At 43.5% G+C, this 21,960-nt stretch overlaps 5 protein-coding genes across 5 annotated transcripts in view; all 5 read left to right on the forward strand.

Annotated features, from left to right (window-relative positions):
• The window catches only part of LOC118416280, a 5,400-nt gene extending 2,612 nt beyond the window's left edge, over window positions 1–2,788 (forward strand). The window contains exons 3-6 of the mRNA XM_035821368.1: window positions 411–427; window positions 863–1,012; window positions 1,471–1,726; window positions 2,571–2,788. Coding sequence (XP_035677261.1) covers window positions 411–427; window positions 863–1,012; window positions 1,471–1,726; window positions 2,571–2,788 — 641 coding nt within the window. The remainder of the gene's footprint in view (window positions 1–410; window positions 428–862; window positions 1,013–1,470; window positions 1,727–2,570) is intronic.
• A 2,867-nt stretch (window positions 2,789–5,655) lies between these two features.
• LOC118416281 lies at window positions 5,656–8,550 on the forward strand. Its single transcript, XM_035821370.1, has 4 exons — window positions 5,656–5,972; window positions 7,273–7,449; window positions 7,709–7,834; window positions 8,359–8,550. Exons 1-4 carry the CDS (start codon window positions 5,880–5,882, stop codon window positions 8,548–8,550), a joined length of 588 nt encoding a protein of 195 aa, XP_035677263.1. The 5' UTR covers window positions 5,656–5,879.
• An 892-nt stretch (window positions 8,551–9,442) lies between these two features.
• Window positions 9,443–10,836, forward strand: LOC118416282. Its single transcript, XM_035821371.1, has 3 exons — window positions 9,443–9,457; window positions 9,649–9,798; window positions 10,168–10,836. Exons 1-3 carry the CDS (start codon window positions 9,443–9,445, stop codon window positions 10,387–10,389), a joined length of 387 nt encoding a protein of 128 aa, XP_035677264.1. The 3' UTR covers window positions 10,390–10,836.
• Window positions 10,549–19,239, forward strand: LOC118416283 (polycystic kidney disease protein 1-like 2). The gene is made up of 16 exons (XM_035821372.1): window positions 10,549–10,855; window positions 11,079–11,209; window positions 11,884–12,102; window positions 12,633–12,740; window positions 13,128–13,306; window positions 13,508–13,612; window positions 13,907–14,014; window positions 14,320–14,533; window positions 15,004–15,379; window positions 16,861–17,048; window positions 17,202–17,276; window positions 17,765–17,854; window positions 18,026–18,247; window positions 18,637–18,805; window positions 18,944–19,041; window positions 19,225–19,239. The coding sequence occupies exons 1-16, from the start codon at window positions 10,549–10,551 to the stop codon at window positions 19,237–19,239; spliced, it is 2,604 nt and encodes an 867-aa protein (XP_035677265.1).
• A 652-nt stretch (window positions 19,240–19,891) lies between these two features.
• LOC118416284 (polycystin-2-like) lies at window positions 19,892–21,277 on the forward strand (the record flags this gene model as incomplete). The annotated part of the gene is made up of 2 exons (XM_035821373.1): window positions 19,892–20,114; window positions 20,238–21,277. Coding segments are annotated over 2 exons (1,008 nt in total), but the record flags the coding sequence as incomplete, so codon positions are not given.
• Between the last annotated feature and the right edge of the window lie 683 nt (window positions 21,278–21,960).

Below are 21,960 nucleotides of genomic sequence, written 5' to 3' on the forward strand. Positions count from 1 at the left end.
CTCCCGCCTCCTTGCGGAGAAGGGGTAGGTAGCACTTGGGCAGCTCCTAACCCTCAGTCCGGTTCAACTTGGCCCCCTCTAGCTGGATGTGGATGGCCTCCTTAATCTTTCTGTGTGCATTGCGTGATTCTAAATCAATAATGTCTATGTTGTCCGAGATGGGCTTAGTCATTGATTGAAGAAAATTGTTGTAACTGTATGCATACGTGACTGATGAACCTCTTCAAAGACTTTGTCTAAGTTGTCATACATTTCAGTATCTCTAGTGAAATTGTCAATAAAAGTCAACCTTCTCCAATATATTGCCTCTTGGTATCTACAACAGAACAGACAGAACGCTTTCGAAAGAACCATTGTGAAGGGCATGTTTAACGGTGTATCTCTATTACATTTCGTTTTGTTCCCCTCAGGAGTACTTGGAGCGTTGGTTCGAAACAATTTAACGTAGAAATGCTGTTTATAATTTTCGATGTGGTCTATTTCAGAATGGATGATCCTCTTCAATTTCTTCGTAGCAGTAACGTCACTTTACATTCCGCGGTGTCATACGCATGCGAAGGCATCGTCGATGTAAGTATGCTTGCTATCCACATGTATATTAATATATTAGTATGTATCTATCTATATGGGTTCTCTCTCTCCACATGTATTCATATATAGATATAATGATAAATAGATAAACATCTGTTTACAAAGTCATAATGAATTTTGATAATAACTATGACTGAAATAGGACTATTGAATTCATTTGATGTTGAGAAAAGTAACTTCAAATATCAAATTTGACACATTATGTTGGCATGTGGAACGGCTTAACGTTATAAACTTATATATATACCGAATGATCGAGACGTTTTTTCAGGCTTCGCTGTCGTGGATCTTCACGGAGAACGGTTTCACCATCTATGAAAGCATCATCACGTTTTGGTCCAATGGCGAGCCTGTCCCGGTGGACAGTATGGACCTGTACCTACCCGAGAAGACCATGCCACTTGGAGTCTTTCCTCTACAGGTATAAGGAGCAATGATTTACTATAGATTAGTACTTTTTACTTTGTACTAACATTAACAGCTGTGGTTGACAGAATAGTAGACTCACTGGTACACCAAGACAAGCAAGAGTTGGGCGACCTCACCCCTCCATGACATATCTCTTGTGACTTTGTACATTTCTTGCTATATCGACTAAGAAGCCGTGATGATATAGGCTACTATGTACTCTAGCTAGAATCTAAGATGTTCATTTAAGTTCTTGTGCGTCTTTTTTCCGGTCAACTCCAATGATTCCTCATTTGAACCAGGAACATAAATGTCAGCTTATGTCATGCCTCAACAAAATGGATAACGTCTACAATTTCGTCATCAAACGCGATTTTACATTGAATCATTGGCATTGATGCATCATCTTATCATCTTTTTAGCCTTCATTTCAATTCATTTCATTTTATTTTATATTATTCTATGTTACAGCTGAGCGTTACTATGACTACGACTTCTGTACCGCGCGTCATCGTCGGAGCTCTTCAGACCTGGGTCCAGTTCCTCCCGCTGCCGATCATTGCTCTACACGGGGTTATTCGCACTGATCGGCCTGTGCACTCGATGTCAACAAACCATCTGGGTTTTTATGTCTACACCTGGGAGTCCTATGATCAGGAGGGACTGGTTGATGCCAGTGATTTCAGCTCCAGCTGGACGTGTGAACCGGTCAGGCTGCCGGATCCGGGTAAGCCCATTTCTGCAGCCGTGTGATGTTATTTCAACAAATCACTGATCGTGTCGATGATCCATAGAGCATAGCTTTATTGCACAACAATTGTACGGGGTACAAAGTATGGCATCTACATAACTACAGTTCTATAACTTAACGCTTATCTAACTAATACAGAAGCTGTAGTATGGGATAAGTTTCTTACAATCATTGGAGGCTGTTTCAATCATTGGAGGAATTTCTAATGTCTAAACCTTCTTTGATATATATAGATTTCATAGATGATGAAATGCAATTGAGCAAAATGATTTGGGGCCCGGGCGTGTAAGGTTGGTACTACAGCAGAACAGTTTAGGCATCTTTTCACATGAAAATGCTATAGTCTTGATTTTTGAGTGGCAAATAACTTATAAGGCCAGAAAAAAAGTTGTTCAGGTTTGGGCCCCTGGCAGGTTACTCTGGAACTGCACGAATGTTTTTTTTGCTGATACAGTGGAGCCTAAGCAGCAAAAAAATCGACGAAGAAAAATCATTTGATAAAGATCAGTACTGTAATGCTACAATACGATTCATACGTATCACGGATGAGTTCTGTATAGTCTGAACTTCTCCTAATTCATGGACAAAGTGCGATATGATAGTGTTACCTAGCCTAAGTATCATCCTCCGTAGTGACCACTGGCTCACGACTTTCGCTTGCTAATCACGGAGTTATAGCAAACGAAAGTCGTGAGCCAGCGGTCACTACGGAGGATGATACTTAGGTTAAGTGTTACCATAGACTATAAGTTGATTTGGACTGCGACGAAGATATGACACTTGTTATCTAATGGCATAAAGGAAGATATGAATTTTGCAGCCCTCTTCAGCACGCCGTCAGTCTGTAACTCCATCTATGGCCCTGTCACGGAGGAGGCTCCTGGACACTTCTACCTGCGTCGCAACACTGATCGCATGTTCAACATCACTTTCGTGTTCACGTTTGAGGTCAGGGCGACGGGACGTGAACCTGCGTATGCCTCCATGTATGTCCACACTCCGGAAGTACTGTGGGGAAGGATCTTCACGGTCAAGTGAGAAATTACATTTAGTTAAATCCACATATTCGTCATACGTTTTGACTATCCACCACAGGTCTGCGCGTATTGGTATATTAAGCTGGAGAAAAGTTCAATTTCGAAATTGCTCTAAATTACTATTCCATCAATCCTTCTTGTTTCTTGTATTACCACATCAAATAAGCATTACTGTGAAATAAAGTGATAAGTGCAATAAACTAAGCTTAAAATTGGCTTAAAGATATAGGCCTGATTGCCATGTTGCAATGAATGTGGAAGGAAGAGATTTATCAGCAAAAACCGGGTTGGAGTTGCATTCGTCTCTCAGATCTTAGGACGTAAAATGCGGGTCCCGTGTTAATTCGAGGAGGTGCCTAGAGCACATCACAAAAGCCTCATTACTCAAATGGCATTACTACAAGGTGAATTATTATTATTTCCATTCCACCTCAGATGTATCAAAAACTGCATCCCAGAAATTTTCAACGTGCATGAAATGCTGCACCTCTCACCGGTGTTCAATTATAGAGCCGAGTGGAGCTTAGTGGAGGCACCGGCAGAGTTTCCAGGTCTCGACTGGACTAACAACGTCACCGAACTGTCGGATAGAGTGCTTAAAGTGCGAGAGGGCGTCTTTTGGGTAGGTAATTAATAAAGTGGTGGGCTCTATCTGGTAGTGCGGCAAGCCGCTGATTGTAGCATCCGTGATCATTATCAGTCTAGTCCTTCGTATCTGCCATGTAGATAGTATTAGTAATTAATCTTGCTACATCGGCTATCTCATTGCAGCTTATCATTGCACATCATCTACACGCTAGTTTTGTTTAGAGCAATTGAATTGGGGGGGGGGGCTCCTAAATATCCACATGTACTTTCGGGCGTGTGCCTGTTTTCTTGCAAGAGTATGTGATGACAGTTCTGCGAGAGCAGCTCTGCTTGTACGTGGCATGAGGTGATTTGCCCTTCAATCAGAGCTCTCTCCAGGACCCGTACCTCCATCCCAGGACGGAAATTTGCTTCTTGGGACGGACAAAAAGTTTACCCCCTTCATAAAAACATGCCTTACATGTGAACTGCAAGTTACTTTAACACGACAGATTTAACAATGACGAGTAACAACATTAGCTCCCGTGTCTGGGGAAAGCCATACCCCAGGCACGTTAAAGAACCCGCCACACGTGCGATGGTGCGGTGTGAGTGGTCAAAACCTACAGTACCTTGGCCGCACCTGGGGCGATTACTGCTCGCTCCAGACACTTGCGACAGTCGTATTGAGGTCACCTGAGTGGCGCCGAATGGCAGCTCGCTCCAGACCTTGCGATTTAGCCCCGCCTATTGTAAGCTCCTCGCAATTCAGCCCCTGGCTGCAAAGAGTGAGTAGTCTGCCCACCCAACAACTATAACTATAACGGAAAAATTCAAAGCTGGAGACAGCTCAGCCTACGGCGCTAAAAAATTTCTTACGTGTGGCTATTACACACCATAGGTGCGCGGATACTACACAATCAGGGTTACAAGCTTCATGAACCCCACCGACCCCACAGTGTATTCTGAGTATAGATTCAGAGTCCCTAGCCCGCCGACGCTGAAATCCAGCCGGCACACCATCTACGATCTGCCCTCCGACATCTGCTACATCAGTCCCGTCGATGGAACGTCTTTGGCTGATAAATTCTGCATCATATGCGAAGGTATACGATTTAACTTACATCCTATCAATCCTGAAAACTTAGCTTATATACGAGAATAGTTTCATGTGATGTTTGTTGGACCGGTCAGGAAAAACCGGACCTGCAAAACATCAGGGGACCGGATGTTGGGCGGATTCGAAAATGAACAAATTATACCGGCAGGCGTTCAATTGTTTTGGGGCTTTCATGTCAAAGCAAACAACAAGAGCGAAGTAGAGGAGAGTTTAAAGTCATGTTTATCAAGTTTCCACAGTCAAACGAGGTCTCTAGTGTTGTTTACATGAAGATAGGATTTTAAAACGCCAATGAACGTCGAATACTCCACCTAACAGAATCCTTTGTTAGTGAAATAGACCATTGAGTATAATAAGTTCACAGATAATTAGGTCCAGGTTCGTACCTGGACCTGATCCTCTGGATTGGACCGTACCTGTACCGTACCTGTACCTGTACCGTACCTGTACCTGTACCTGTACCTGTACCTGTACCGGTACCGGTACCCCTAGTTGTGTGTAAAGGACTTTGTTAACCACTATTCAACCTTTGTGCATTTTTTAATTTGCTTCAGAGTTCGTTGACGAAAACAGGCCAGTTTACTACGAGATGAAGTACCAGTTCGTACCGCATGGTGTGGACATTGCGGCATCCTATCCTCCGTCCAAGAGTGGAATCGAGATGGAGGTTTTTCGTGGTTGGGTAAGCAGCTCGTATGGAGACTGAGAAAGGGATACATCTCACAGTGCTTTTGTATAATATCTAAATCATTACGGTTCTATCATATAAAACGTTGATTTGATTATATGGACGACTTTCCACAGTTTCCCCCATGAAAGCTCTCCACCATATTATAGACTTTTTGCATATGATCCTAACGAGTTAGTGGTTAAATCGTTTTTTCTAGTTAGCTGTACTTGTATTGAATTGTTCTGCTAGCTCAGTCTAGTGACGCTGAAGAAGAGTGATGGATGTCACTCGAAACGCCCGAAAGTAAATATCCGTTTTTATCCAGTTGTAGAGATTGAATTGTATCTGAATATTGTTTACCTTGATGTCTAACCTTCATTAACATTTTATAAATCGTACAAATCAGCTGCTAAACGAGCAAATAAATACCGTGAATTGCAAAGAAAATATCGGAAAAGGGGCAATTCCGAGGTCAAAACAGATGTGAAAGAACAAGAATAAAGAATCTATTATTCGGTATACCTTATTTTGTGTGTTCAGTCATGTGTTCTCCCTTAGATTTCATGATGAAGGCAACTATTTGGCAAAACTTTTTTTTTTCATCCGTACGCTTTCATCAATGAGGGGTTCCCAAAGTATGTCATCCATCTCATCAAATCTACCTGGCACCATCAAAGCCAAACTGATGGGATAGTTTTTGTCTCCTCTGTGAGTGATTAGGTCGGACGGAGTCCCATGATTGACCTGCCTGCGGGAAACATCACCATAGAGATCCGAGTCTTCACGGTTAGCGGTCTGCACACGGACTGGGTTTCCCCGCCACTGCAGGTAAGTAGAATCTGCAGTCAATACATGAAACAATGAGAGACGTACAGACGCAGGCCAACATGTGGACCGTTGGACCTGTTTTCTATTGAACACCCTATAGGGCTTATTCACGTGACGTCATCACCCCTTGCTCCCGTGCGCCGCCATCTTGGGGTCCATGCGCTACACAGTACAGAGATGTACAGCGTGGGTCTCCAAGTGTCCGAAGAAAGTGAAGTGGGTTGCACGATGTTTGACTATACAAAGAGTCTACAACCTTAAATCTTATTTTCACTACATAAATCGGGTGGAAATTACCCATTTTCCCATTATCAGTGAGGGAAAGTTTGACCCACTCGGGGTCCCCGCCTGAGCCGCGGCAACAGTGACAGTGGAGTATCAGTTGATAGTGAATTTTGTGGATGAGCTGTGACGTTGTTGTTCACAGACACTGTGATAGCCAGTATTAACGTTAAATGGTGTACTTTTGTTTCATAGAAATTCTTCACAGAACCTGGGAATATGTTCTTCCTATCATTTCGTGGCTTCGCTGTTTGTGCGGCTCTATTTTGTCCTTCCTGCTTTAGTGGAGTGTAGCAACGGTCCATGTACATGTATTTACGTTGTGCCGGAGTAGTACCCAGTCCACCGTCGTTGAAAGTTATCTGACAAATCGTTTACTGTCTTGTTCAGATACAAAATTTGTACTACACACATTCGTTCTGAAAATTCTACCAGTAAGATGAGCTCTACTTATGGCAGAAACCCAAATTTGTTTCCGAGTCGTAGCACTAGTAACGTTACATGACTTCGTTCCCGTCCCGGCTTTGCTTGTTTGTTACACGAGAAACGCGAAACAAACTTAACTGTTTAAGTTACCCGATGTGTGTAGGCTTTACCAGTGCTAGACCAACATCCCACCACAAGATAGCACACCCTGATTATGAACCTAAACGTTTTGAAGGGAAATTGTGCGTTGCATAAGAAATATTTTCAATTTTTACGGAGAGTTGCATGGCGACCCGCTGTGAGCCGCGCTCAAAGTGGACCCCAAAATGGCCGACACCGCTCGTTGCCATGGCGTCCGGAGGGTGGATCACGTGACTGAATAAGCCCTATATCTAGGGAACATTTGATTTTATCCGCAATGACGCCTACCTTTCAATCAAAAATGCAGCATCGGCCCAAATTGGATCTCGCCTCTTTCGCCCCACGTAGCTAAACCGCTGTCTCTTCAGGCACGTTTGTACCCTTGTACAAATATTGAAAGCTATTATACTTGACGTTAATCTGATGTATTATTAACATGTTGTTTCTGTAGGTATTGCCTCCATCGAAGGATGGCGTGAGTGAATATGCAGCGATGTTCTTCGACTATCCAACAGGGCCGTTCTTCTTCCAGCTTTCCTTGGGGCAGAAGACGGGCGCCTTTTTGTCCTCTGTCGCTGTGGCTGCGGATATTGCAGCCCTGGCACTGGATGGAGAGAATGTCATGGAGGTATCAGGTTTCTAATCAATACAGAGGACATGCTGATTTGCCAACAGTATACACTAGACTGTATGTTGATGTCAAAATTTTAGAAATCGTAATGTGAGTCGCAAGCCACCAATCTACATTCCATGTTCATTGACAAGCTAAAGCAAATTTTGTCTACCGCATCTGTAAATAGAAGCAAACAAGTAGATACAACAAATAAATTACCTATTTATTGCAATTAAGTATATGTGAATATGTCAAAATTATATATTGTTTACAGCTTGTAGACCTGGCTATGGACGCGATGGCAAAAGTTGAGATAAACGATTTTGACACGGTCAAAGGAGTGTCAACTACGATTCTACTGATCACCGCGGTACCGCATCACGTGTCAGCACAAGCTCAGGTTGGTATTGTTGGTATATTGTATTGCTATTTGTGTATCAACTATTCACTAAACGTTAAAGTTTGGATATCGTTAAGCCTAATATAACAAAGCTAATTTCCTACTTTGGTGTGATATCAGACTTAATGATAAAAAAGTTTCCTTGTTGGCCATATATTAGCATTCATTTGTACATTTCATCTACAGTCAAGTTTTCTCGTTTAAACCAGTTTTAACATTGTTACGTTCTTGATGAGTCTTATCCTTTGGAAAGGTACAAGGGGCATAAACCTAATTTTACTACGTTTGATTAGGTGATATCTAACTTGATTATTGAAGGTGTTTCGGTGTAATATAACCAGCTGCTGCCGCGCCGCGTGCCTACGAAGCTGGTGTGTTTCGCCGAACGGCGGTTATACCGGCTATATAGATACAGATACAGAAGAACGTTCCTTGTTATCCATATTAGTATTCAGAGGAACCTACAATCAATCGTCATCTTTAATCCAGTTTAAACATCTTGATAACGTTCATCTGTGTAAAAGGTACACGGGGCGTCAGCTCTCAAGGCAGCCTTTAAGACGACCAGAAGGCTGTCAGGCAACTGGCAAGGAAACAGCTCCGAACTTTCCGTGGATGACGTGGACAACGCTGTGGTGCTCATGTTTACAGGTGACGTAATCAAACCAAACATAAACAGAGGCATCCAGGATTTTGTGCATGTTTGTTCCTCGTAGAATCATTCATCATCATCGAATTAGCATTAGAGGTTCTTTACTTTTACAACTTCATTCACTTTAACCTGGGTATCATGCATATCGTACTAAAGGAGGATATATTGGAGCCAATGGTACTTAACTTGATCAGTAGCATTGATAACTTGGATAAAAATGCTAATTAAGCTTTCAAATACACATTTTGTTGTAACATACAAGTGTCTTTGTTGTTCAGGATCAGCCAAGCTGCTTGAAGCTTCAGAAACAATGGCTCAATCCGAGTTCAGAGATGGAAACAGCTACTCCAGCAATTTAGAAGCGGTGTGTGAACACGTTTGATATTTTGATAAGCCATATGCCATGACATCTTAATTTCGTTTCCAAGACTGGCATTCAATATTGAAGGTCTAACACTGTTACAGGTCCAATTCCAGTAGTTACTTTGGAATATTCTTCCTAGCAGAATGTACAAAACGACATTATTTTCACCAGCAATTTACATTGTCACGATTCATGGCACCTTTAGAATAAGAGAAGTACAAGCACCCTCTTTGAGGCTCTAGACGTGCTGGATGACATCTATTTGAATCCAGTTAAGAAAGACGTCATGGGGAACAAGAACTTTACACACTTGTCCATGTCTAAGGTATGATCCGGTCATTGACATTCTTCTTTAACGGCAAAATTGCTGTTGACCACACAAAATAGAAAAAGGGGATCTATAATAGTGGTGACAGATTCCCATTGTAATGTCTGCATTTTGGAGAACCATTTCTTAATAATTTTCTATCCCAATGAGCAACGTTAACGCGAAACGGGTGTGGAGTAATATGGTCGATTAAGACTCACTGCAGCTGCATAGTATTCAGACCACTGCAACAGCAGAACACGTTGGACTACTACTAATATCGTCATGACTGTAGTGAAGGCCAGATTTTTTTGTTCGAATGTCGAAGGAATATCTAGAGACAGAAATTGTATTATTGAATGCAAGTTAATCTGTGACGGTAGTCAACATTATGTTACAATTCTAGACTTTATAAAGTTTAAAACTGTAACAAAAGAAACTGTATTCATACATGTAACACATCCCAACCAGCCTTTCTAACATTATAACAGGTGCACCTGACCGTGCAGCCTGAGGTTGCCGATGACTCCTCAGAGAAGCTGTACGAGGCTCCAGGAGGAAGCGACTCGCTCATCAGGGTCTCCTCCTTCTCATCACTGATGGCGGCAGGGTGTCCGGAGGGACAGAGTGTGGGGATACAGGTTGGCGCAATAAGTCATTGTTGGATCCTTTGAAATATTAGATGAGCGTGGTACCCTTTTGAAATACACTGCCTAATGAAAGTTTAACTATAACTTTGGTAATACGCACCACACATAATGGTTCTCCGGATCAACATAGCAGATCACAGTACATGTGGGCGTTTGATGAGCAGATCTTACGAAATGTCTTTAATATGTCATGAACACAAGCTATATGAGCACTGTTTAGTTTGGACAGACCACGCACAATGATAAGCCAGTATTCAGTATAACACATGTTGGATTTAGATTGTTCTTTTAAGAAAATGACAAAGATTTACTGTTCGCAAATAGATCAAATTTTAAAACTCCACATTTCTAACTGTTTAGTTCCTGGAATCCGACTTCAACCCGTTCGAGTACTCCAACAATTCCCGTAACATCCAGGCCGACGTGCTGGGTCTCGCTGTGAAATGTGGTAATGTCACTCTTCCGGTGTCCGGTCTGACGGATCCCATCGACATCTTGTCACGGAGAGAGACTAACAGCCTGAACGGGTCCATGTACACGTTTGCCGGTTCAGTAGCTTTGGGGAAAGTAGAGGTTTGTTAACTAATGTTCAGGCGTGTTTTTGCCTCGTCCTATAAGAATATGACATTCAGACAGTCACTTAAATATACATTTTGGACCAGATTTAAGCAGATTAACATAACTTCCAAGAGAAGAACCTATCGGTGTTTGCTTGCTTGGTTTGTAAGTATAAAGCTGATAATGCCGGCCGAATTGCAGGTGTTCCAGTTTTACGTGAAGAAGATATCGTCCTCCCTGTCCTTCGTGGTTGACGTCAACACCACCCAGTTTCCTCAGCCAATCACCTTGCTGCTCCGCAAGGGGGCGCCTCCAACCCCGGCTGCGCACAACTGGACAGTCACCCTGCCACTTCCCGAGGACCAGCTGTTCTCCGTGCCGTGGAGAGACAACAGCTCACTGACCTCCAACCCTTACCAGTGGATGGTGCCGACAGGAGACATCGACTTCTCTCCCTTTGATGCAGGAAACATGACAGAGTATTTCATAGGTACTTTTCCCAATCAATATCTACTTTGATCCAAACTGTCTTGGAAGGCGTACCTTGACTCGAAGACAAGGCTGTAGTGTTGAGATGGTTTGCCAGCGTGAGAAAGCTTCGAACAGGAAAAGGACAACAACTGTTGTGACTGAAGAAAAGGGAAGATAATGGTATTTCCTTACACTACACACTATTAAGTATCAACCTTCATACAATTTTGTTTGTGTTACAGGAATAGACTTTGCTGCTACTGCCAACCAGAGCAGCGATGACAACGTCGCCTTCACTTTATACGTCTTTGAGACGTCCTGCGTCTATTTTGCGGAAGGCGACACGCATCTGTGGGAGAGGGAAGGTTGCAAAGTAAGTGAATGATCGCATATTTGTTCTGTAACTTACATTGATTACTGAATTTTATCAAATCTACTATTCTGCATTATAATCAGTACGTACAATGGTTATTCGCGAGTCTAACGTCAAATGTCAAGACCACAATCCAGAAGATAACAAAACCCACGCCAAAGACTTGAATCTCAGTACGCACAAGAAACACTCTTCGCGGCAGATAGTAACTGTAAGTCAAGAAAGTCAGTAATGGACATGTGCTTAATACTGTAGTACCATGTGCCTATAACACCCAAGTCGATATAGAAAAAAGCATCGCTCTCAGATATAACATCATTGATATTTGTTAATTTTGAGGTGTCTCGTTGATGTCTTAAGCTACGGGCACAACCCGCCGTACGTGCAATTTGTCCTAACGTTTTTTTGGGGAGGCCTCGTCCGCCACGTATTTCTGGAAACGTGAGGAACGACTGGCGGCAAGAGCGAGGAGGGAGTACGTCAACGCACGGTACACAACGGTTTTGCCTGCACGTAAAGTTTTACGGCGTGTCTGCGTGGTCAATCGTACGGAGGCGGTACTTATCACTTACGGATCCAAAAAGATTGCCCACGTTTTGGCACGTAGACAGCACGTATTTGCACTTACGGCGGGTTGTGCCCTTATCTTAAAATTATGTCCTAATGAACTTCAGGTCGGTCTATTGTCCAACCTGACACACATCCACTGCCAGTGCGACCACCTGACCAAATTCTCCGGCTTTGTGGCGCCGAACCCGCTCAACATCCAGGAGGCCCTGTCGGCCAACGTCCTGGAAAACCCGGCAGGCCTCATTCTGGTACTGGTCGTGTTCTCGTCATACTTACTGGGTGTGCTCTGGGCAAGGAAGGAGGACAGGAAAGACCTGTCTAAGGTACGACATGTCGATTCATCCACAGAACGTTTACACTGCAAATACACCATGTCCATTGCCAATATCTATTGTTGACAAATTGATCATGGAATCGTACGATATGTTTCAGATCTAATCATTGATAGTTCAGAATTTATTCCATTTTTTTCAAGATTTTCAGTCCGTTTGCTGCAGTAAAATCTGTCAAAAAGACATGAAAATCACATCGTTTTTTCATGGATGTGCAATGTCCTGCGGGTCACGTGGCGAAACTGTAGGGTGTTTGGCTCAGACCCAGAGGTCCTGGGTTCATCTCCTGTCATGCTACCGATGTTTGGCCTTGGAAAATGCACCTTACACGACTTTCCTCTCATCTCACTTCATGCATGTGTAAGAATGGGTACCTGACTTCGGTTGGGGTGGTAACAGGCGATGGAAGAAGCCTTCCAATACTGTGCCCTAGAAACACTTCAAACAGGCGATCACAGGCCACGCCCCCTACGGTCTCAAAACGTCTGTGGGACTAACTTTTTACTTCATTCTTTTGCCAGGCTGGGGTGGGGCTCCTTCCTGGCCACAAGCTGAACCCCCGTCAGGACTGTCAGTATCTCGTCACTGTTTACACCGGTTTCCGGGGCAACGCAGGAACAACTGCCGAGGTGTGTTCTTTTTGTTTCTTTTCTGTCATTCGTTACTGTTCCACTCCTGTCCTGTCCGTCTGTGTCCGAGTCGACAGGACATGCTCAACAATAGAAGTCATGTTGACTGGCATGCACATCTGATAACAAGGTAAGGAATCATGCATCTGTTCCTTTGTATCGAAAAAAAGAGAAAAAGACGAAAGAAGAAGATTTACATAGTGTACCCTCCAACAGTGTCATCTATGTGGAGCCGGCAGTTCAAGCGACCCAGTACAAAAAGTCAGCAAATGTATATAAGGGCCAAAAAAGACGGGAAAATGCCCGGAGACCCTGCTATGGAGGCTACGTTTTCGTCCGGAAATTCTTTATAACACTGGTATTGGTATTGTCTACTGTGTACGGCAGGTATCTCTGGTCCTCCACGGGTTCCACGCGGAAAGCCTGCCCATCACACTGCGGGACCCAGGCCGGCTTCTCTTCGAGAAGGGCAGTGTGGACGCCTTCCTGCTGTCCACAGATCAGCCGCTAGGGGGCCTGACTCATCTCCAGATCTGGCACAACAACGCAGGTTATAGCCCATCCTGGTGAGTAAAGTATTCCAGTATTTGGGGGGCTTTTCAGGATACCTATTTTGCCTGTCTTATATATGTACCCTTGTAAAAAATAATTTCCCTTTCTTATTCCACACAAGGATTAATCATGCTAAATATCACAAAAACATTTATCGGACAACGAAACTCACCCCCATTACATATTCATGGAGTAATAAAGACATTTGTACACAGGTTCCTCAGCCAAGTCGTTGTGGTCAACAAAGGAACAAACGTCACGACGTACTTCCTCTGTAACAGGAGAGCTGTGTCCATGCCTCTGTCCCCGCATCCTTCTCTGTACTGTTAGTATTTCGTAAACGCCACCGAAGACCTGGCAAAAAATAAGGAGTGTCCGATTCGGTCCAGATAAAATTAGTCTAGACCATATGGGAGGGTGAACTTATACAGATCAGCAAGTTGTGTAATCCCTTAAAAAGTACAGGACGTATGTGTTGAATCACTTAGCTCTAAGATTACAAATCCATGTCTGCTACAGACCAAAAAAAGCCAGGGTCTGCAGGTGGTAGAGTGAAACACAACATTGTTCCTAGGCCTCAGCAAGTGGATGACTGTTGATGTTTGTGTTGCCAGGTGGTTGGCCATCGACAGGGAAGACGGAAACATCGAGCGTGCCGTCCCCGCTGCAGGCCCAGAAGAAATGACCAGCTTCCGCACTGTTTTTGGCGCAAAAAGTGCCAGGTACGTGATATAAAATTAGCCAAATCAGGCAGATTCTAATCCTAAAAGTACAGCCATGCTAGATGATCAGACGCTAGAAGAAAACTGCTACCCTCTTTTGGTCAAATGTCGTTTGCTTATGTGTCTTAACACAATGGAATATACCTGGAATAAGAAATATTTCGCCAAAGGTCTATGTCCTGAATGCATGAAGACCATGTTGTAAGAGGCTTAATTCTGAGTCCAAACAAAAGCCCTTTATTTCATGTGTCAAGCTTGTTGCACATGCATATCCGGTTGCCTCCCATCCATTATGCTCCATCCAGGGACATGAACGATGGCCACCTGTGGTTCTCCGTGGCCGGCCGCCCTGCCCGGAGCCCGTTCACCCGTGTCCAGCGCCTGTCCTGCTGCCTGACGCTGCTCTACAGCACCATGCTCACCAACATCATGTTCTTCGGCCGCGGAGACGACTTCGACCCTCCCGAGCCGCTCAGGATCGCAGGGCTGGAAATCAAGCCGCCGATTTCTCTCCCACAGGTAAATTCATTTCATTTCGCTCCGTTTCATTTTTTTTTATTTCTGCAGGAAATGCCTTTCACCTGATTGCGGTTTTCACAGAGTTCGAGGGGAAGGGGCGAACCCCATCCTAAAACAGTATTGTGGTAATAGAACATGACAGAAACATAACATTATATGATTAACTTAACTAAATAGAAAATACCTTGCAGTGGAAATTTCGTATCTATGTGTAGATCGAAAACAAAAATAACGATGATATAGCTCTCAACTGAAAACACGGTATGTTGTATGACTGAAAACACATTTTCTTTATTTGAAACACTTTTACTCCTAGACTATTAGCTTGACTATTCAATTTAGTCAAGCCGTGGGTAGTCGTCATGCACTAAAAATACGCAACTGTTGGCAGGCAATTGTAATTCAAATAGCAAATTAAATCGTGGTTACAAACGATTCTAATCGATGCCTTTTTGGTTTCTCTTTGTCAGCTGATGATCGGGATACAGAGTGCGGTCATCATCATGCCAGTCAATCTGCTCATCGTCTTCTTGTTCCGTCAGTCAGATAAAAAGAAAGGGAAGAACACATCTAATGATGCTAAGAAACGTTCAACAGAAGGTCAGGGAGCTATCGAGGACGCTTTACGACAAGATACAAAGAAAGTCAAGTACAGGCCAGGCAACCATGATTTGTACCGAAAAGATGGTAAAAAGCACCGAACTTCTCTGCGTCCTGTGGTTGACAACAAACTTCGAGTCGTGCAGCTGGCATCAGAGCGGAGCGACCGTCCCTACAGTAGTGACTGTGACGAAGAAGATTCCTCAGGACAAAAGTGCCCGGTTTCTCGGTGGGCTGCCTTCGTGGGTGAGTTACGTAACTTTGCAACAATAGGAAGCATTTGAGTGCAGATCAAATGGATTAACTAGCAACTGACATCAGGTGACTCAAGACAGAACGCTCCACTCCAGTGGCAGTCGTGATTACCACAGACTATGTTCAAGTTTGAACAGTTTACTCTAACTTGACTTACTGTAGCTAGCTTCAATGTTTCAAACAACCACCCACCCATCACGTGGTTCTCAATGTTTTCATAAACTAATTATATTGTAGCTTCCACCAAGCCGCTCCTTCTTTCTCCTATCATTAAGTTCGGCATCCAGTGTGAGAGCAGATAATTGTCGCATCTAACAACTTTCATTGGCTGACATTGGGTAAAGCCCCGGTCACAAGAATCGTACGATTGACTGCGATGGAGGTTTTATGCGCGGCACAAGCGCAGAACGTTGTAAGTCGGGGAAGAATCGGAAGCAATGGTTTAAATATATGAAGCCGTGGTCACAAGGATCGTAATGCATCGTACGATGAGGTCATTAGAGCGTATCTGCGTCAATCGCAGGTAAATCATAGTAAATCGGGGAGCGTCGTATGGCGAAAATAGAGCTGAAATGGATTTTGAACATGTTCAAAATTTCGCTATCGTCGTAAGATTTTATTTGCCGCCAAAGCAGACTTCATTACGGCAATTTTTGTCTACTGATGAGGTTTTAGATTTATGAATTGTTAGCATGTTGTGATTGTTTCAGTTTTCCCTGATATTGTCGATATTGACGAAAAGGGAAATATATCAGTCGCAACTGCCACAATCGCAACCAGAGAACAGCGCGCCCCACACAGGTGATGCAGACAATTGTTTGATCGCTTCATGCACGTGAGTTTATAATTAGATCAAATCTCAGCTCTCGTCGGTCTTGGGTCAGTTTACCATAATCGTAATAACCATGGGGACAACTCAAACATAAAGGCAGGCTCTATGAGTCGGAAATATATATGATATAATGCTTATGATATGATTTTTGCATGATGGCATCTTTTTGTTGATAGCATATCATGATACAATCTTCGAAAGAGCCTAACACGCAGAGCCGGCAAGCAGGCCGAGATAACCATACCAGTACTCACGCTTGATTTGAACTTTTCCTTGTAATACTCTTATTGTCTTGGTCTTTTTAAATTCATTTTTACAGTTAAAGATATTATAGGAAGGTATTCAACAGCTATGTCCACATTTTGTTCGTTAAAGAAGCACAAAAACGGTCAGACGGCTATACAGAAGAGACACAAGTTAAAAATCGTACGACGCTGGAAAAATTTTGAACATCATCCGATGCTCTGCGATGCTCTGCGATGCTCTGCGATGGCTGATTTTGCTTACGATTTAGCTGCGATCCACTGTGATCATCGTGCGATAGGCGTAATATGCCATCGTAAGGACGCCGTACGATTCTTGTGACCGGGGCTTAAGACACAGAATGTACTAACAAGCTACGAACGTTTTACCATTCCAGGCTGGTGTCTTGTGTGGAGCGCGAGTTTCGTGGCTGCCTTCTTCACGGTACTTTACACGTTGAGCTTTGGTCGGCAGAAAGCCGAGGCCTGGGTCTTCACCTTCGTGACGTCATTTTTCACCGATCTGTTTTTTGTGCAACCCATCAAGTTGATCATGGTGGCGATTCTGTTTGCCCTTCTCGCAAAGGTATGTTTATAGATAGAATTCTTTGGCATAGAATATGTCTAGGACTTGTACGCAATACACAACGTTAACAAACAGTACAGGATGAAATATTTTCTTCAGCTGTAAAATATTTTGAAATTCATACTTCGTCATTCTCACTGTTACTGAAAATAGAAACCGGTGGAAGATGAAGACCCTCCCCCATCCCCACCAGCAGATGACGAGGAATACACACACAGAAGTGGGAAGGTAGCCTTGTCATTACCTGTACAGGCCAGAAAACCGCTTACTTGTTTATGGGTTGATTCGCCAAAATGCAGGTACTGATATAATATTGGAAACGGTCAGATGTTTTACATAGCATCCACTATCTTTCGTCAGTGACACTGAGAAGATCTGGTAGAAAACAGGTTTATACCCTTACTACGAATTTATATAAAAAGGGGCTGAAGACAATTTTTTGGTTGATTTGTTTTACGTTTGTTTGTTTGTTTGAACCTCTATTCATTCATGAAAGCTCGAATCGGCCTGCAGGCTGCTTTTCATAGATGTTGAATTCTTAAGATGTTTTGTCTTTCCTTGATCACATTGAATGTCTCGAGTGAGTGAGCCGAGTTCTGTCCGTCTTTTGTCAACGCCTTTCGGGAAGACCGTCTGTCATAAACAGGCTGTCATAAACATCAGCAATTTGCATATGTTTAAATTGCCGTTCGTTCAAGTAAGATTTGTCCCACCAGGGAGATGGAAGGACTCCCCCAAACAGTTTGGCGACTGCAACTGGTTGGCTGCGATACGTCGGTAGAGGAAGAACTACCCATCGTCAAAGTGTAAGTGGCTCCGCAATGAACTCTGGTAACATGGTTATTAATATTACAACAACTGCATTTTCAATAATAATTATCGTAAACCAAGTTAACCAGTAGACGTTTTGGACATTTGAAAATATTGAGACTGTATATCACAAAAAAAGTGTTTCCATTCTTTCATTTACACTCTAGTCTGTCGACACCCAAACCCCATCGACCCCTCCCAGCCCGTCCATGTTGGCAGAACTAAGAGCCAAGAGTGCCGAGAAGCGTAAAGCACGAGACGCGGTGCTGGAGGTTGTCGGCGTGGGTTTGTTCATCGCAGTGATCATGCTGACAGCGTACGGAGAGAGAAGTCCACTCGCGTTTTACATGACGCAGAACGTGCGAGGACTGACCCCGGGGGCCACAGACGTAAGTTGTCCAAAAAAGAAAGTGATCTCGATCAAGTTTCAGTTTACTGAATTATATAAAGAGCTATTCTTCCACTGGTCGTGACAGAGAGGACAGACGATATGCACAGTATTTACAGGTTCATTGTACCGGGGAAATTCCCCTAGCTCTTTTCGACAAACATAATGAACAGTGGACCACGGCTTAACGTCCTGTCCTAAGGACTGCAACCCTTTCCGGTAGCGTGCATGTCGGGTGAGCGACACAGCCGGAATCGAACTCACGGCTTCTAGTTCCAGAGGCAGGGCCGCTAACCACTGGACAACGCACGCTACTCCAAACGTATTCCTGATGTGAAATAAACAAATGCAGCTATCCACAGGAAATGTAAAGGTCGTTTTGTGTTTTAGGTCAAGGACATCCCGTCGTTCTGGACATGGATCACGGACGGTTTGGTTCCGGCCACCCACACTGCACTGCGGTACAACGGAAGAGCCAGCTCCGCTGACCTGGTGTTGGACGATCTGCTGACGCATCCGGTGGACGGGGTGAGGCTCAGACAAGTTCGACTCAAACCAGGTTTGTGATATTCGTTTTCGTTTCGTTCGTTTGTTTTTATAGGTCATCACTTTATTTCCTATTGCAAAAGACTCAAATACTACATTATGCCAAAACGTATTTGGAAGGCACAAACTATCCTCACTTCAACTAATACAGGAAAGCTCTGCGAGGTGCCAGAAAAAATGACATCATTCACATCACGCTGTCAGGCAGACTTCACCATACTCACAGCTGACTCACAAAATTATACCAAGGTGAGCTGTGCTCAGGACAATACAGGACACTTGTGTGATATCACTTTAACTATGAATGTTTCATGGTCGAATGAATATATATATGCAGGCTTTCATCCCACTGGCTAAAGGAAATGCCAAAACTTCGTGTCATGGTCATTGAAAGTTGAACTTAACTTACAAGAATTTGAATAAATCCCTTAGCTTAGCTTAGCTTGATGCATACTTTCACTTTAGTTAAACCAAAAGTTATAAAAAGTCTTCAGTGACTACTTCTAATTTGCGTTGATAACTTGTGTTATTACACAAATGTAGGGATGGGTTCCTGTCAACGACACCTGGCAGGGCACGAGTGTCTTCAGTAATTCGTCAACTCCGTCTCCATATACAGTCACCAGTGTCACTGTCGCTTCAGGGCTGGGTCATCCTTGGAACTTCACATTTGTATCCCTAACTGACGGTACGCTGTTCATAATGACGAGATTTCTGTTACGAAACCGTTGATTTCCGTTTCAGTGCATTATCATTATATAAACAAGATTGCGCAAGGTAAAAAGTTCAACGCTTGGGCCACGACAGCAAACAGATAAATTAAATGTAACGTTACAGTTGGTATTGTGATTTACAATCTGCTAACGTCACATTTCCACAAAGGGGCCCGGCCGGGCAGTTTTCCTGAATTACGCACACCTTTAACATTAGACCAGAGACCCTGCGTCTTCATGCTTTGTTTATAATGTAATCTACTGTCTGATAGGTTTTCCACACTTTGGAAAGCATGGCACGTACTTCAGCGGTGGTTACGTAGCTACTTTGGGAACCACCCGGGAAGCAAGTGACTGCAGCTTCCTACCTTCGACACCAAAAATGGCTGGACCAACAGACCCGCGCAGTCTTCGTAGAGCTGATTCTGTACAACCCTCACGCTAACCTGTTCTCCGTGGTTACTGTGGCGGTAGAGTTCACTACCACAGGGGCTGCCTACACGGGTGCAGAGGTGGTGACCTTGAGACTGGTCCAACATGGAGCCATCGTCCTTCTCCTCCTTCGAGGGACATTGGCGCTGTTTCTTCTGTACTTCCTACTCAGAGAAGGTCAGCTTCAACACACATTCGCATCATTCATAATTATATCAATGGACGTGGGCAATGTTATCCAAGCAAAATTAATTTTTGAATACCATGAGCACCACCACTTATGCATATTTCACCCATTAGGTAAGAGTTTATTGTCGCGGCCAGTTGAGTATCTGAGCGGGTTCTGGAGCTGGGTGGAAGTTTGGATCATCACCATCGGCTTCTCCACACTCGGCGTCTACTTTAAGGCACAGAGCATCATTGATGAGGTGGCAGAGAAACGGCAATCGGGCAGCACTCCTTTCGAACAGTACAAAAGTGCAGCCGGTTGGTTCCAAGTCTACACCTACCTACTCGGGTTTCTCATCTGCTGCACTACGCTGAAGTTTATCCACCTGCTGCGGTTCAACTCGCATGTGCGAGCGCTCTCTGTGACGATGAGGAAGTCAGCCAAGCCCGTTCTACAGTTCCTCTTCGTGGCCGGCATCTTCATGATGGCGTACACTCAAGCGGGGAACCTCGTGTTCGGCGTGAAGCTCCAGGGTTACCAGAACATCCAGACCAGCCTACAGAGTCTCTGCATGATGATGTTGGGAAGCTTTGACTTTGATGAACTGTCAGGGGCTAAGCAGGTTTTAGGTCCTCTCATGTTCTTCTCGTACCAGGCTATGATGCAGTTTATCCTACTGAGTATGTTCATGGCCATCATCATGGATGTGTACGCAGAAGAACAGCAGGATCGTGCCGCAGAAAATCTACGATTTCTTCGCATTTTGAAAGAAACTTCAGTGGAGATTGCAGGTAAAATGAAGCACGTGTCCAAGAACAGAACCAGAGAAAGCAAGCAGGAAGAAGGCAATGTGATAGAACCCGACAATGCAAGCAGGTTTGATGGCGTAGTAAGCGACTTTGGAAAAATGTGGTAAAGAATCAGAGTTTCTGTTATACCCTAGGACATTACCAGGATTAACAGTGATATAACAATATACTAGTACATATGTCAAGCGAGTTCACGCTTTATTAAGTGTTTATACTATAACACCTTTTACATTACTAGTACCTTCTTGTGATCTTAGAATGTATCAAGTTGATAAACCAGGCTAAATTGAGTATTTGAAGTACATCCCACCAACATTGTAGGTCATATTTTACCACAGGCTCTATCAAATATCATCTATGATATGTATATATATCTATATCTCCATATCTAGAGGGACATAGAGATGTAATTTGAGTCTGTCTACCTTTGTGTCATCATTTGGTGTAATCATAACAGCGCAGTATGCTAATGAATTGAATTAGGTCATATTTCACCACAGGCCCTATCAAATATCATCTATGATATATATCGCTATATCTAGAGGTATGTATACGTAGAGATATAGTTTGAGTCTGTCTACCTTTGTGTCTTCATTTGGTGTATAGTGTATACCATCACAGAGCAGTATGCTCATGCATGGAATCTGGGCATAAGTTTGTATTTGGTACGTCATCAACTAGCCACTAGCTGCTGGGAAGTACGTGTTTCCTAGCCTGTGTGTTATAACTCGTATTACATAACATCTAAATTATTAAAAATCGCGAAATAACAAAACAGTGCAGTAGTGAACGAAGCACGAAGCCCTAAAAAGCTGTCTATCCTGTTCGTGTTGTTCACCTTTTAGAGGTGATTTCATGAAGTGCTCCGACGGATCAGCTTCGGAAGATTTGTCATTCGTCTTGTCACGCTGGTGGGAATACATTTATGTTGCACATTATAGATTTTATTCTGTTGCACTGAACCTGGGTTGCCAAGTTGTCCAGAAAGAACGATTAAAAAAGACCACTTGTTGTCTATTGTCACGCCCATGTCAAAGGTGGAACC

This window comes from Branchiostoma floridae, chromosome 5 (assembly GCF_000003815.2).
Source record: "Branchiostoma floridae strain S238N-H82 chromosome 5, Bfl_VNyyK, whole genome shotgun sequence".
NCBI classification, from domain to species: Eukaryota; Metazoa; Chordata; class Leptocardii; order Amphioxiformes; family Branchiostomatidae; genus Branchiostoma; species Branchiostoma floridae.